This window comes from Electrophorus electricus, chromosome 1, assembly GCF_013358815.1.
Source record: "Electrophorus electricus isolate fEleEle1 chromosome 1, fEleEle1.pri, whole genome shotgun sequence".
Taxonomy (NCBI): domain Eukaryota; kingdom Metazoa; phylum Chordata; class Actinopteri; order Gymnotiformes; family Gymnotidae; genus Electrophorus; species Electrophorus electricus.
Genome location: NC_049535.1, coordinates 3833831 through 3847092, shown reverse-complemented (window position 1 = coordinate 3847092; position 13262 = coordinate 3833831). Strand labels below are relative to the sequence as shown.

Below are 13262 nucleotides of genomic sequence, written 5' to 3'. Positions count from 1 at the left end.
TATTAAGCATATTCTTCAAAAGTGGTGCATACCTTACTGCAGAATTTCTTGTCCTGAATCCTGTTTTGTTTTATATTTTTCTTTGTTCTTCTGCTGATGTCCATGCTCAGTTGTCTTCTTGTAGTTTTTTTCCTTGTAATCATCTTGTAGTTGTCTTTTTTTTTGTTTGAAGAACTGAGTTTGTTTTTGATATTTTATTGATAGATTTGCTAGAAAAAATTAAAACTTCATAAATGGTTCTAGTAGTGTTATATCCAATGTTTTCAGGTTATTTCCCCAGTTTGCCCACTTTATGATCAAAATTTTGTTAAAAATTCAGGAGCTCATGTTACTCTGTCTCTGTGAAGAGCTTATATATACCTGAGGCCTTGGAGAAGCCAAGCAAAGATTAACAGCTCGGGCTGCCAATCTGAAGAGCTACACAAGAGAAGTAGAAGCCAGGAGAATAAACAGGATGTTCTCTCATGATCTATCCAATGTGTACAGGGTAACAGCATAAGAACAGACCCACCAAAGCTGCAGACTGAACGATACAGAAAAGGCATATGAGAGAAGGCAGCATCACACAGCAACAATGCAGAGTGGTTAGAAGACCTGATAGCAGACACAGCAACCTCCCTGAATAGGATCCTGTAACCATCATGCTAGCAGATATCCAAGAAAGGATCTTAAGTATGAAGAACTGGACAGCCTGATATGGTCCATGCCTACTGGCTGAATGAACTGCTAATGGATGGTATCCACCCTGAATGGTTAACTGATGGCCAGACAGTCCTGATCCTGAAGGATTCCCAGAAAGGGGTAGTTCTATCAAACTTCTGGTCAATAACCTGCCTCTTCACTACATAGAAGCTCCTGTCAGGCATCATTGTGGCTAAGGTGAGTAGATGCATGATTCAATATGTGACAGCCAAGAACCAGCTACTGGAGGATAAAACTGTCACTCAAGACTGTGAGACCAGACAGACCAACCTGTGCACTGTCTGGACTGACTACAAGAAAGCTTATGATTCAGTGCACTACACATGGATTCTGGAATGCTTGAGACTGTATAACAGCAACAGGACTCTAAAAGCCTTCACAGGAACTCGAGGCAAAATTCAAGCCAACAACACAAGTCACCATCATGTGCAGGATTTACCAAGGAGATGCCTTGTCCCTGTTTTGCATAGGCCTGAATCTCCTCAGTGAAATCAAGTGTGGTTGGACGGTTACAAGCAGAGGGAAGGTGCCTAGCACAGAGCCCAGATGGTAACATAACAGTTTTGAGGGCAACTACAAGTGCCTTGGAATCCCACAGGAATCATGAAGAGACCACAATGAAAACAGCTACAGCTAAATACCTACAAAGAATGAGGCAAGTCCTGAGAAGTCAACTCAATGAAACAAGATCCAGGCTAACAACACATATACTCTCTGCTAGTCATCGGATATCCCACTGGTATAAAAAGTTGGCCTATGGAGGAGACAGAAGCCACTGACATCAAGACAAAGAAACTCCTCACAATGCACAGAGGGCAGAGTGTACATGGAACGCCATAACCAAGTGGCTGGCATAGAATACAGAGACATCTGTGCTGAGTACCAACTACTACTACTACTACTACTACTTTTATCAGTTTGATAGATACAAAGACAAGCACAGACAATCACTCCATAGGGTGGTGCGTTCAGCAGAGCACATCACTCATATGGAACTTCCTGACCTGCAGACCATCTATTACAAGTGGTGCCAGACCAAGGCCGGAAGAATTGTGAAGGACCCCACCCATCCCAACAATAGGCTCTTCTCTCTGTTGAGGTCAGGGAAGTGCTTTCGCTCCCTGAAGACCAATAGAGAGAGACTGAAGAGGAGCTTCTTCCCACAGGCCATTCAGGCCCTGTACCAGGGAAACTGATAAACTGTGGGGACAACCACCACCATGTGACTCTAAATCTGTAAATTTGTAAGCTGGAACTGTACATTGTGTACATACACATATCCATATATACATTGTACATTTCGTATATATACATATTATACATATATTGTACATACATCGTTAATATATTTTTGTCCTCTTCAAGTGTCCTCTTCAGTTTTGTTATAATGGGGATTGTCATGCCTGGTTTATTTTCATGTTTAGACTAAATTTACTAATTTGTGGTGATTGGCATTTATCCTAGTTGCTGAGATTTACCATGATTAGGGAACATGATAGCAGAGGTTCAAAATAATTAATTCATGTCAAGCACAAGTCTCTTCTTTAGTGACATGTTTTTGGGACTGTCTTGACTGCTCCACCTTCATGTTTGGGCATTGTGTTTAAAGTAACTGTGTGTAATGTGGAGTGAGTGAAAGTAGGACACAAACTTGTTGATAAGCAATGTTTATTTAGGTTAATTCCTGAATGATGGTAGTGGTAACAGTTCATGATAAATAAGACAGGAAATATACATGAAATCAGAGAACATATAGAAAGAAGCTAAAAAAAAAACCCACAGGAAACTCAGAGAATATGTTCTAGGGGAAGTTAAAGAACAACAAAAAAGCAGACAAGGGATATAAATACAAAGGCAGACTAGTGGGGAAAGTAATCCCCACTAAAGCATGGAGATAAACAAAACAAGGGGACAAAACTGGGGCAAAAGGAAAACCAAAATAGAATCACGTGGTGCCATGAGAACCACAACACCAAAATGAGCAAGCTTAACAAATCTCCATATACTGCTACACATCACCAAGCCCTTTTATACATTATGTCACATTTGCATAAATGTATATATTACATTTACATCAATATACATATATATTTTGAGACCAGCCTTCCATTACACAAACAAAAAAGCACTCAGGAAACCTTCATTTTCTACAAGTAAACCATTTTTCTATTATATCCATCACATTTTTGCCAACCACCTTTTTTCCTGCATAACACAATGTCAATTTCTGCAAGTACCACAGCACAGTTATTTGTGCATATTAGATTCCACCCAAGGCAGAACATTTAAATAATGGAAATTAAAGGTATATATAATGTTTGATAAGGTTTACATACATCACATATTAGCTTTGTCTTCTTAACCATTGGCACTCAAGTCTTCTGATCAATGGCAACTGAGACATAGTATTATCATTCTTATTGCAAGACACTTCGTGTTGTCTGTTTGTCAAATTAGATTGGTTGATATTTGGGATTCGATGTTTAATAAAAGTTTCCCTCCACAGAGTCCTTTAATTTAAAAAAATAAAGGTGTTAAGTGAAGTGATTATGAGGCGGACGCATTTGCTGAGAACAGCAAGACATGACAGGAGGCAGGTCCAGAGGCACAGCTGTGTCTGGCCGTGGGTGTGTCAGGTATGGAGGCACCTGGGGCAATCAGCGGAAGCGCATCCCGCGGGTCCGGAGGTTTGGGGGGGGGATCAGTGAAGGCAGGTTCAGCAGGTCTGGATGCGATTAGCAAAGGCGACTCTGGGAGGTCCACAGGTCTGACGCAAGGCATGGGAGCAAGAACCGACTTTCACGCCAAGAAGAGAGACTGGTTGGGTGCCATCCTTCACACCAGGAACAGAAACTGAACCTAGTTGGGTGACTTGCAGTACAGCCACTGGAAGAGGAGGAGTGACCCTGGAAGAACATCCATACACAGAACCCGCTCAGCTCCTAAGGCTCACACGGGCTATAGGAACCTTGCAGTTGCGCCTGAGAGACAACTGTGACAGAAGGTGTGAGCTCCAAAACACAATGTATTTATTAAAATGATTTCTAATGAAGCCAGTGAAGCAAACAATATGCTATATAAACAAATAAAGGTAGCATAATAAAAACTGAAAATCCAATGAAACAAAACCAGTTGTGTCCTGTACATGAAATGACATGAGTTCTCACACTAAACACACTACTCCATCTTGCCACAGCCATACTGTAGCCATGGAACAGAGAACTTCAAAATGCTCAACTAACTGCATAGATTATCTTGGCATCAAAATTGTTTTTTAGGTTTTCTTAACAGCAGTTATTTAAGACATAGTATTAACATTCTTATTGAAAGGGAGTTCATGCTGGCTGTTGTTTAAAATAGTGGTGTGGTACAATTAGTGTTAACACACTTGATTTTTGTAGAAGCATGACTAAACCAGCCAAACTAAAGAGTTAATGTGTAGTTAGTAATGTTTGTCTATTTGGCACTGCTGTTGTGTCTCAACTCAGCTATGAGGATGCCTTAATATAAATCATCCAATGTGTGCCTGTTGGTATAAGGTGTAATATTTATAGGTGTATTATTGTGGACTGTCAGGTTATTAATTCACCAGATTACACAGCATTTAGCAGACGCTCTTATCCAGACCGACTAAAAAAGTGCTTTATCATTTACTCATAGAATATATCCTAGGACAGTATCTTAGAATCAAACATACCAATGAACTAGAATACAGGGATGAATGCTGATACCTAGACCTTGTGTATTTAGTACTTCTATCTTAAACAATGATAAGTGCTATAAACAATAAGTGCTGGAGTTTGTTAAACAACATAAACAATACCCTACAATAAGTATTAATTTAGTCAGTCAATATGGGAGCAGTGTCAGTTGTCCTTTAAATATTCTGCAAATTGATGGGTCTTCAGTCAGAGTTGGATGTTGGGGAATACACGTTGGTTGGAGGCGTGGGAACAGAGGAAAAGGACTGGCGGATTGCTGCAACCTTCTGCTCAAAGAAGGTGATAAAATCCTCAGGAGTAAAAGATGAGGAAGGAGGGGAGGATTAAGGAGAGAAGAAAAAAATAGTGAAGAGCTTGCATGGATCAGATGATGATTCGAATTTCTCTCTGTAGTAGGATGACTGCAGATGTTACTTCCAGTGAGAACTTGGAAAGGAGAGACTTGTATGAGGTGAGGTCTGAATCTAGGTGAGATTTCCTCCACTGCCTCTCTGCAGTCCTTAGTTCTCTCCTGTGGCAGCAAAGTGTTTCTGTTAGCCAGGGAGCAGGTGGGGTGGACTTCGCAGGTCTAGAGGAGAGAGGGCACAGAAGATTCATTGATGAGATTGTAGAAATGAAAGAATTTGTAACTGTATCCAAAGAGAGAGAGGATAGAGAGTCAGGGTGAGGAAGAGTGGACAAAATAGTAGAAGTAAGGGAAGAGGGAGTTATGGAGTGCAGATTGCAATGGATGGAGGAGGAACATGATGGAGAGAACTGGATGGAAAGAGAAGGGAGAGAGTGAAGGATAGAAAGTGATGGTCTGAGAGGCGAAGGGGGGGTGACTGCGATGTCTGATGTTGTGGTGGTACGGGTGAAGATCAGGTCCAGAACATTGCCTGCTTTGTGAGTTAGAGAAGAGTGGTTGAGGGTGAGGTCAAATGCTGTCATCAGCGGAAGGATGCAGGAGGAATGCAGCTCGTCTGATGGAAGGTTGAAGTCTCCAGGGAGAATGAGTGGATTTCCTTCAATTGGGAATTGACTCAGGAGGATGTCAAGTTAATCAATGAAGTGATCTAGGGAACCTGGAGGGCAGTAGATGACAATGATAAGACGTTTGGTGGGGAAAGACACTAATGACATGAAATTCAAAAGAGGAGATGGAAAGTGGAGTGAAACACCACTCTCAAGACAATAGTAAACCTGTGCCACCACCCCTGCCAAGACGCCTCAGAGAATGAGTGAATGAAAAGGCAGAGGACAGGGCAGCCGGTGTCGCTGAGTTCTCAGAGTTGATCCATGTTTCTGTTATTGCCAGGAAGTGGAGGGATGCTAATGCTGAGATGAAGTCAGCCTTCTGGACAGCAGATTGGCAGTTTCAGATCCCTCTTTTGTGTAATTCCACACTGTTATAGACTGAGTTACCTATAAGCCGGCACCTCAGTGTATATGTGTATACATACATATAGTTCCCACATGCTCTGCATATGTCTTTTCATACTGGGGTTGCTTCCAACAGTCCTCTATTCTCCACGACTGTCCATGAGTGTCTTGTATTTATTCCAGTAGGCTACTTTTCATCAGATTGCACTTGTGGGACACTTATCACCCATCACCTGACATGGACCTTGCTAACCCAGGCAACATCTGAGCTGATGTGACTCCCTTGTTTTTAACTTTCATTACTAATGAGGTAAGCAGGCAACTTAAAAGCACTAGTTCAAAGGAGCCCACAGGAGATACTTTCATTCAAACCCTTAACCTCCTGTACTAAAGTCAGTGGCATAACCCACTGAGCTACCCAGCGGCTAAGCAACCAGATATAGAAGTGATGGACAAATAGCATAAGAGGGCCGTAGTGATAGATGTTGCAGTCCCAAGGATAGCAACATCAGGAACAAGGAAAACAGAAACTCAAGAAATCCCAAAGCCCTGACAGAGGAGGTAGAAAAGATGTGGAAGGTGAAGGCAACAATGGTTCCTGTTATAACCGGAGCACTAATGGTGCAAGGCACCCAACAGAAAAGCCACTGACACACACCCAATCACCTGATTATTAACCACGAGTACCTGTGCCTTATTTATTCTCTCCCGTTTCAAATCCTACAGGCACGCTCCTCTAGTTCCGCGCATTGCCCGACGCAACGAGTGTTGCATGTCCCTCTGCGCTTCGAGCGATTGCTGCAAGCGAATTTTTTTTGCCTTTTCTTTTTTGAGCTCGCCGCTGTGCCTTTTGTTTTGTTGTCTTTATTAATGACGAATAGAGACACTCTTTATTCGCTGTCGTCCCTGCCCGTCACTTATATATTATGTATGTATATTGTAAATGTATATATTGTTTAGTATTTTGATAAATCGTGAAAGAGACTAAAATGTAATTAAATATTGAATGTGTCCGTGTGCTTAACATAAGTGCAATAATAAACATTTTAGGTGCATGTATTATATTTGAAATTGACTATTGGCATATTTTAAAATTGTTGCTTGTAGACCAATGCATTTTATAATTCAGGTTAACCCATAGGATGGCAGTAATAAACATATCTAAGAAGTTGAGTCACGGAGTTTTTTCTAAATCAATATATCATGGCTATTCACAGAAACATTTCATTAAAATAGCTAGCCTACTTTAGGACAGCTGTGCAAATGCAAAAAAATATATAGTCCAGTCTCACATTTATTTACACTTTTCTCACTCTGGAAAAAAATATCTCGTGGCTTATTGCTTTATTAAAGTAAGGAGTGGGAGGTGGAGTCGGAACGGAAGGACTGCAGAGCGCTGCGAGCGAGGAACCAGAGTAAGACACCTCGGAGCGGGATGATTGCGCAATACTTCGAGCGATGCGCGGAATTATTATTCCTCTCACAGACTCTGGTCAGAGGCACAGCCTGTCAAAAGCAGTGGATTTCCGCAGAACTATGGAGGTTCGAATAAAAATAAACGACTAAACAGGACGGTGGAGGGGAAAATCAGCCGTCTACATGCCGGCCTGCAGCCACCAGAGGCAGGCCGCGCGCTGTACATTAATTCGCAATCAGCCGCGTGCTTGCCTACAGGTGCTGCTTATACGCCTTACACCTGCTTATACAATGTCTTCGCAAAGGCTACTTTTCACGAAGCCTCGATTAGTAAAACGCGTCAGCCTCTTTGCCGGGAAATTGTATACTTAAGGGGCGGGAGTGTTGTTCCCCTGTATTATTTTACTGTTGAATATTGAGCAGAAGCGTCCCCTTCTGTGCTTCTTTCTCTTTTTCTTCCCTTTTGACCTCAGGAGAGGGGCTTGTCCACTGTTGCTCAGTGGTTAGTGCTCTAGCCTATCAAGCCAACTTGTTTTTAAAAAATTGAAACAGGTTTAGCAAGACAAGCCTACTCTGTGCAAGCTATTGGGAACAGTTAATCATAAGCATTGATAAGCCAATATAATGCGAATGGGACTGTAAACTCATTCACGCTTGCACAAAAGAACAAAACCCCTGAGACAGATTTATGGTGGTGGAGGGGAAAATAACATCTCAGAAGGCACTACCTCAATCTCAGGAGTCTGCACCATAGTTACTAACCCATGGCACAATTAAACTGGGAAGATGCTTGGACAAGTACATTCATATCTTTTTTGACAGTTTATTGACTCCAAAGCAGCAGGAGTAAGAATCAACTAATATAATATTGTAATCTTTGTTTTCACAATATTTTTCAAACGTTACCTAGGAAGAGGAAGGATGTGGATAAATGAGGTATGACACCAGGCAGCATTTGCATGGGATCATGTCACCTCTAAAAGCAGTTCTTCTCTGGTGTACTTCAAAGAAAGGTGCGGCAAATTACAAAACAGTCCTGTGCTGTAGTCCGAATGAAAAGATGGTAGAGGAAGCCAGCACAAGAGGAGAAAAAAGGTATGAAGTATAATTATTCTGCCTAAGGACTGATTTGCTTTTTCTGAATACACTTGTATTTAATTTTTTTAAACTTTGGTTAGAAAAAACTGTATACTGTTAACTGTAGATAATTCTGGGTTGAGCATTGTATTGCTCTGTAATACACACTTGTACTAAAAACAAAATAAATCTATAGGCTTTACAGTGAATTGTAGGTTTGACTTTAATTATTTGTTTTAATAGTTCTACATAGGGTTGTTTTGGATTAGTAACTATGAGTTCAAATATCAACTTGTTAAATAGACACAGGTTATCTAGAGCAGTACTATATTCAAAATAGATTTTTTTTATTGTAATGTGTGGATATTTTTAATGTTCTTTTTAGTCATATGTATTCCTCATTGAGTTTAATTTAGTAATATACAAACAATTAATTAGTACTTTATTATTAATGTATCCATAAATAAAATATCAATAAATGTTAAAAAAAGAAAATGTTACTTTAAAAAAAAATTGTTTTTACAACCTTAAATATACAACATGAAATATTCAGTCTAGTTCTACATTCTGTTTTCAGGAAGAGCTGGCTGGACATAGGATCTGAATGTCCAAGTTACCATTTCCGTGTTTATTTTCTTGTTTTACTGGTTATGGCCCTACTGGTCTTCTATTATGTGAACCTCTCAGAAGTCTCAGAAATTTGGATGTCAACTATTCAAATACTATACAATGCAACAATCACAAGAGGGGCTTCAAATATAACTTTCAACACTACATCTCCTTTGTGGACAACTACTGCCATTGCTTCAGTGAGTGACCCCTCTGCTCTGTCTTCTCAATTGACATCAGTATCAGTGACAGAACCATGTAAGCCAGCAACACCATATCACGTGGCCTATCCTTGTAGCTACCGATACATTTTTAATGAACCTGAGAGGTGTCGTAAAGAAAATCCTTTCTTGGTTCTCATGGTGCCTGTGGCACCAGGCAACAGAGAAGCTCGAGATGTTGTTCGTAGTACGTGGGGGACTGAGAAAGTGGTCATGGATAAGGTGGTGAGTCTCTTCTTTCTGCTTGGTGACGTCAGTCCAGAAGCGAGGAATGAGCAACAGAAAAATGTATCCCAGGAGAGTGAGGAATACCATGATATTGTGCAGAGTGATTTCTTGGACACCTACACTAATCTTACCATAAAGACTATGGTGATTATGGAATGGCTGGCATCACATTGCCGAAATGCCTCCTATGCTATGAAGATTGATTCTGATATGTTCCTTAACGTGAACACTTTAATGAATAAACTTCTCCAGGCCCCCAGGCAGACCTACATCACAGGGCTTGTGGCCAGTAGTGGCATGGTACTCCGAGATCCCCACTCCAAATGGTATCTGCCAAAAGACATTTTCCCAGAAGACTATTATCCACCCTATGCCCTGGGCCTGGGCTATGTATTTTCTTTAGATATGCCAGAAAAGTTTATTGAAGGAGCCAAGCATGTGAAGGCTGTGTATATTGAAGATGTTTATTTAGGGCTCTGTATGAGGTATCTGGGAATGCCTTTTACTAACTCACCAGGAGACCTGTTCCATGTGGTCCCTGTCCCTTATGACCGGTGTCGTTACTCAAAACTCATTGCTACAACAACAAGGAATATACAAGAACAAATAAACTCTTGGAAAGACCTTATGCAGCCAGGACCTCCTTGTTAACTATGAATGGCTGAGTAAAACCTATTTAGGGCCTGTATCTACTCAATGATAAAATGTGCATTAGGATTTGCACAATAGGGTTTGACAGAAGGTTATTTTATTTTGGTGTAAAGCGCAAGGCTCTTTTTGAAGTCTTGTAGTGTTATGAATAATCTGTTTCCCAAATTATTCTATAAGTATTTCTAATATTAAACGACATCATCCTTAAACATTGGTATTGGAGACTGACTCTAAAATTCCAAATGCTACAGTGCCATAATGTGTTTTGCCACTGAGTAAACAGTCTGGAATATGAGGAATATGAATTTGCCTGACACCTGCTGGGTGAAAGCTGACAAACACAACTACAGAAACAACGGCTACTATAACAGTTATTAGGTTCTTTTCTAATCTTCTATCTGTGGTCTTAAACATTAATCTAGTAACCTTTTTATTGCAATTAATAGTTTAAAGTGCTATAATAACCAACAACAAGACAAAATATGAAAAATAGCAAAAGGAAATGTATGGGGCAAAATGATGTAATAAAGCTAAAAAAAGGGTAGAAATGCACAAATATTAAAGGTGCTGTGAACTTTGCAATGTTTACTGGATTTTAATTTTTCAAAACAAACAATTCATAAAAATGTATTCAGAAAACCAAACAATGTGGCTCAGAGAATTGGCTGGTGTAAATATGGACTTTGCTAGAATTAATAGAAGGTTGATTACATTGCTATCAATGAGGTCATTATGTTTATACAAAAAGTACATGGTTACATCATCTTTAGTATGGCAGTGGAGGTGTGGCTTTTTCTCCCAATAAGACACAGTGCCTGTTTTTGGAAAGTGAGTTGAGAGGAGAAACTATTTTTGGACTTCTCCTAGCCCCCATTTTTTTTTGTAGTTTTGTGTCTAAAATTAAAAAGTACAAAATAAAAGTGTTCCACTTAGGTTTAATACTGATTTTACTGTGTTCTATATGATTTAGAACTGAGGGCAGTCAAAGCAATTTACCTTCCTGCAATTAACTGACTAGCTGTGTAATGGATATAAATCTTGTATATTCTGGGATTTTTACATATGTTCATAAACTGTTCTGCCAAGTTAAATTCCATTTTACTGAGCACATTTGGAAAGCAAAGTGATTCTGGATATATTGTAAGTTTTCACAGCCAGCTGTCAGTGTGGCTAGGGGGGAAAGTTTCACTGAAAATTCAGTCAACTTGGTAGTCTACTTGTTTTGGCTTTCATATAGGGGTTCAGTTTCACAAATAGTTTGCAACCAAATATACCCTATCTGTGAAAGCTTTTTGCAAAACACCTAATGCCTAAAACAGGTACAACTGCATAGTTTGCAATATTGCTTAATCATCCCTCTACCACCAGCTCCATATGAAGTGTTATGGTATTTGACTAAAATATTAAAACATTATCAATCTTAAATTGATTTTGAATCTATACTGCAAAAAAAAGAATTCAACCAAATATACCCTATTTGTGAAAGCTTTTAGCAAAACACCTAATGCCTAAAACAGGTACAACTGGATAGTTGTACTTGAAAGGATCAGTGACATTAAGGTGTTTCGCATGCCTTCTCAACACAATTTATGATTATAATTCCAGTTCTGAAAAACCTGAAATAGTGATGTAAAATCCTCATAGAATTTAAGATAATAATGATGTGCATGAATGCATCTTCATGCCTTTGCCCACCAGAATGTTTTCAGACCCATTTTCTCAGTTAACACTTTGATGTGCAGTGGCTTTGATGTTGAAGTTTTGGTTAACAGCCAGCGACACATACCCATTCAATCATTGCACAACCCTAGCTGGAGGCCAATCACCAGTCTATTAAGCCTAACCTTACACACCTCTGTCTTGATTACAGTCCTATTTAATCCCACAAGAAAGCTCCTCCAGCTCTTTACATTTTCCCTTAGTGATAAGTAGATGGATGGGACTACTGAAGTGTATTCTTAACTTAGTCCACACCAAATCACCCACACTGAAACTGAGTTTTGAAAATTAAGTCAAAGTGAAATCTCTTGGTCATGAAAGGGCCCAGTCATTGTCAAATCACCTCTTCATTCTCAGCTCAGCCATGTCAAGTGTTCTGTGTATTTAAAGTATTTGTGATCCCACCCTTCTGAATAGAAATGTTGATGTGCTTGCTCTTCACAAGATACTTATGCCTCAGCACAACACTGAAAGATCTTCCTCTCACTGTGATGCAAGACAGTCTCACCCACTCAATCATGCTTGAACTGTCCTCTTTGTAGAGACATTTAGGCCTATGCTTTGTTTTTATGCATGTTGTTACTTTTTACTGTGTAAAACTTTTATACTCTGATTTCTCAGGTATATGGTAATTTTTGAACAGGATTATAAATTTACACTTCTGTGGTTAGTGTAGGGTTTGTGCAATTTTTGTAAACTGCATCTAGACTTTTTCCAATGCTACCAATCTACTGAATGCAAGCTCTGCCATGATGCCATGTTAACATTGCCACATTACAATGTACAAAACAGTAAACAAGTCCTTACCCAAATGACTATTCATTCTTTCAATTCAGTAGTTTAAAGATGTGCTGACAAATTTTCAGCTAATATTTAAAGCAGCCTACTGTTACACTTCCAACAGGAACAAGGCAGAATGCAAAATGCAGGAGGCAGACTCATGAGGAAACAGGAAGGGTTTAAAAAAAAAAAAAAAAAAAAAAAAAAAAAAAAAAAAAGGCTAAGGGGTGCCAAGGGTAAATATGGCTGAGTACACAGGAAAGCAACAATAAAACAAGCATAAGGCAAACCTGACAGCCAACTTGCCACAACCAACAACCAGGGCTTAAATAAGACAGTGGAAGCTAAAACAAGGAGTGATATTGAGGAGTGCAGGAAGACAGGGAAACTATCAGGGATGTGAGGAGGGTGGCCATTTGTCACACACCCTGTTGACAAACAGGACAAGGTGCTGACAGAATGGACAAGACAGGGAGCTGGGACAGGAACAGGAGTGGAACACAGGACATGAGCAGGCACAGATGGACAAACCTGGGAGAAGGAATGGCCAGAACAGGACAAGAACCAGATGTAGAAACAGAGGCAGGAAGTCAAAGACCAGGCAGGAAACAAGGGTTACACTAGGCAGAGACAGGGCCAACAAGACAGCGCAAACAGAGGCAGAAGTCAGGCCAGGATCACAACCACAGGAGATGGGGTAGGACCACAGGCATGTATGGGACTCAGGGACAGATTGAGGGACAAAGTAGGATGGGGAAAAGGAGTTGGACCAGCA

General features: G+C 40.1%; 1 protein-coding gene across 1 annotated transcript; it reads left to right on the top strand.

Moving 5' to 3' along the window:
- Positions 1–8262: 8262 nt before the first annotated feature.
- Positions 8263–9988, top strand: LOC113577983 (beta-1,3-galactosyltransferase 1-like). Its single transcript, XM_027010928.2, has 2 exons — positions 8263–8297; positions 8857–9988. The coding sequence occupies exons 1-2, from the start codon at positions 8263–8265 to the stop codon at positions 9986–9988; spliced, it is 1167 nt and encodes a 388-aa protein (XP_026866729.2).
- Positions 9989–13262: the final 3274 nt, after the last annotated feature.

Coding starts and splice junctions, on each gene's coding strand:
- LOC113577983 (XM_027010928.2), top strand. CDS start 8,263: ATGGTAGAGGAAGCCAGCACAAGAGGAGAAAAAAG. Junction 8,298..8,856: donor AGCACAAGAGGAGAAAAAAG/GTATGAAGTATA, acceptor TTCTGTTTTCAG/GAAGAGCTGGCTGGACATAG.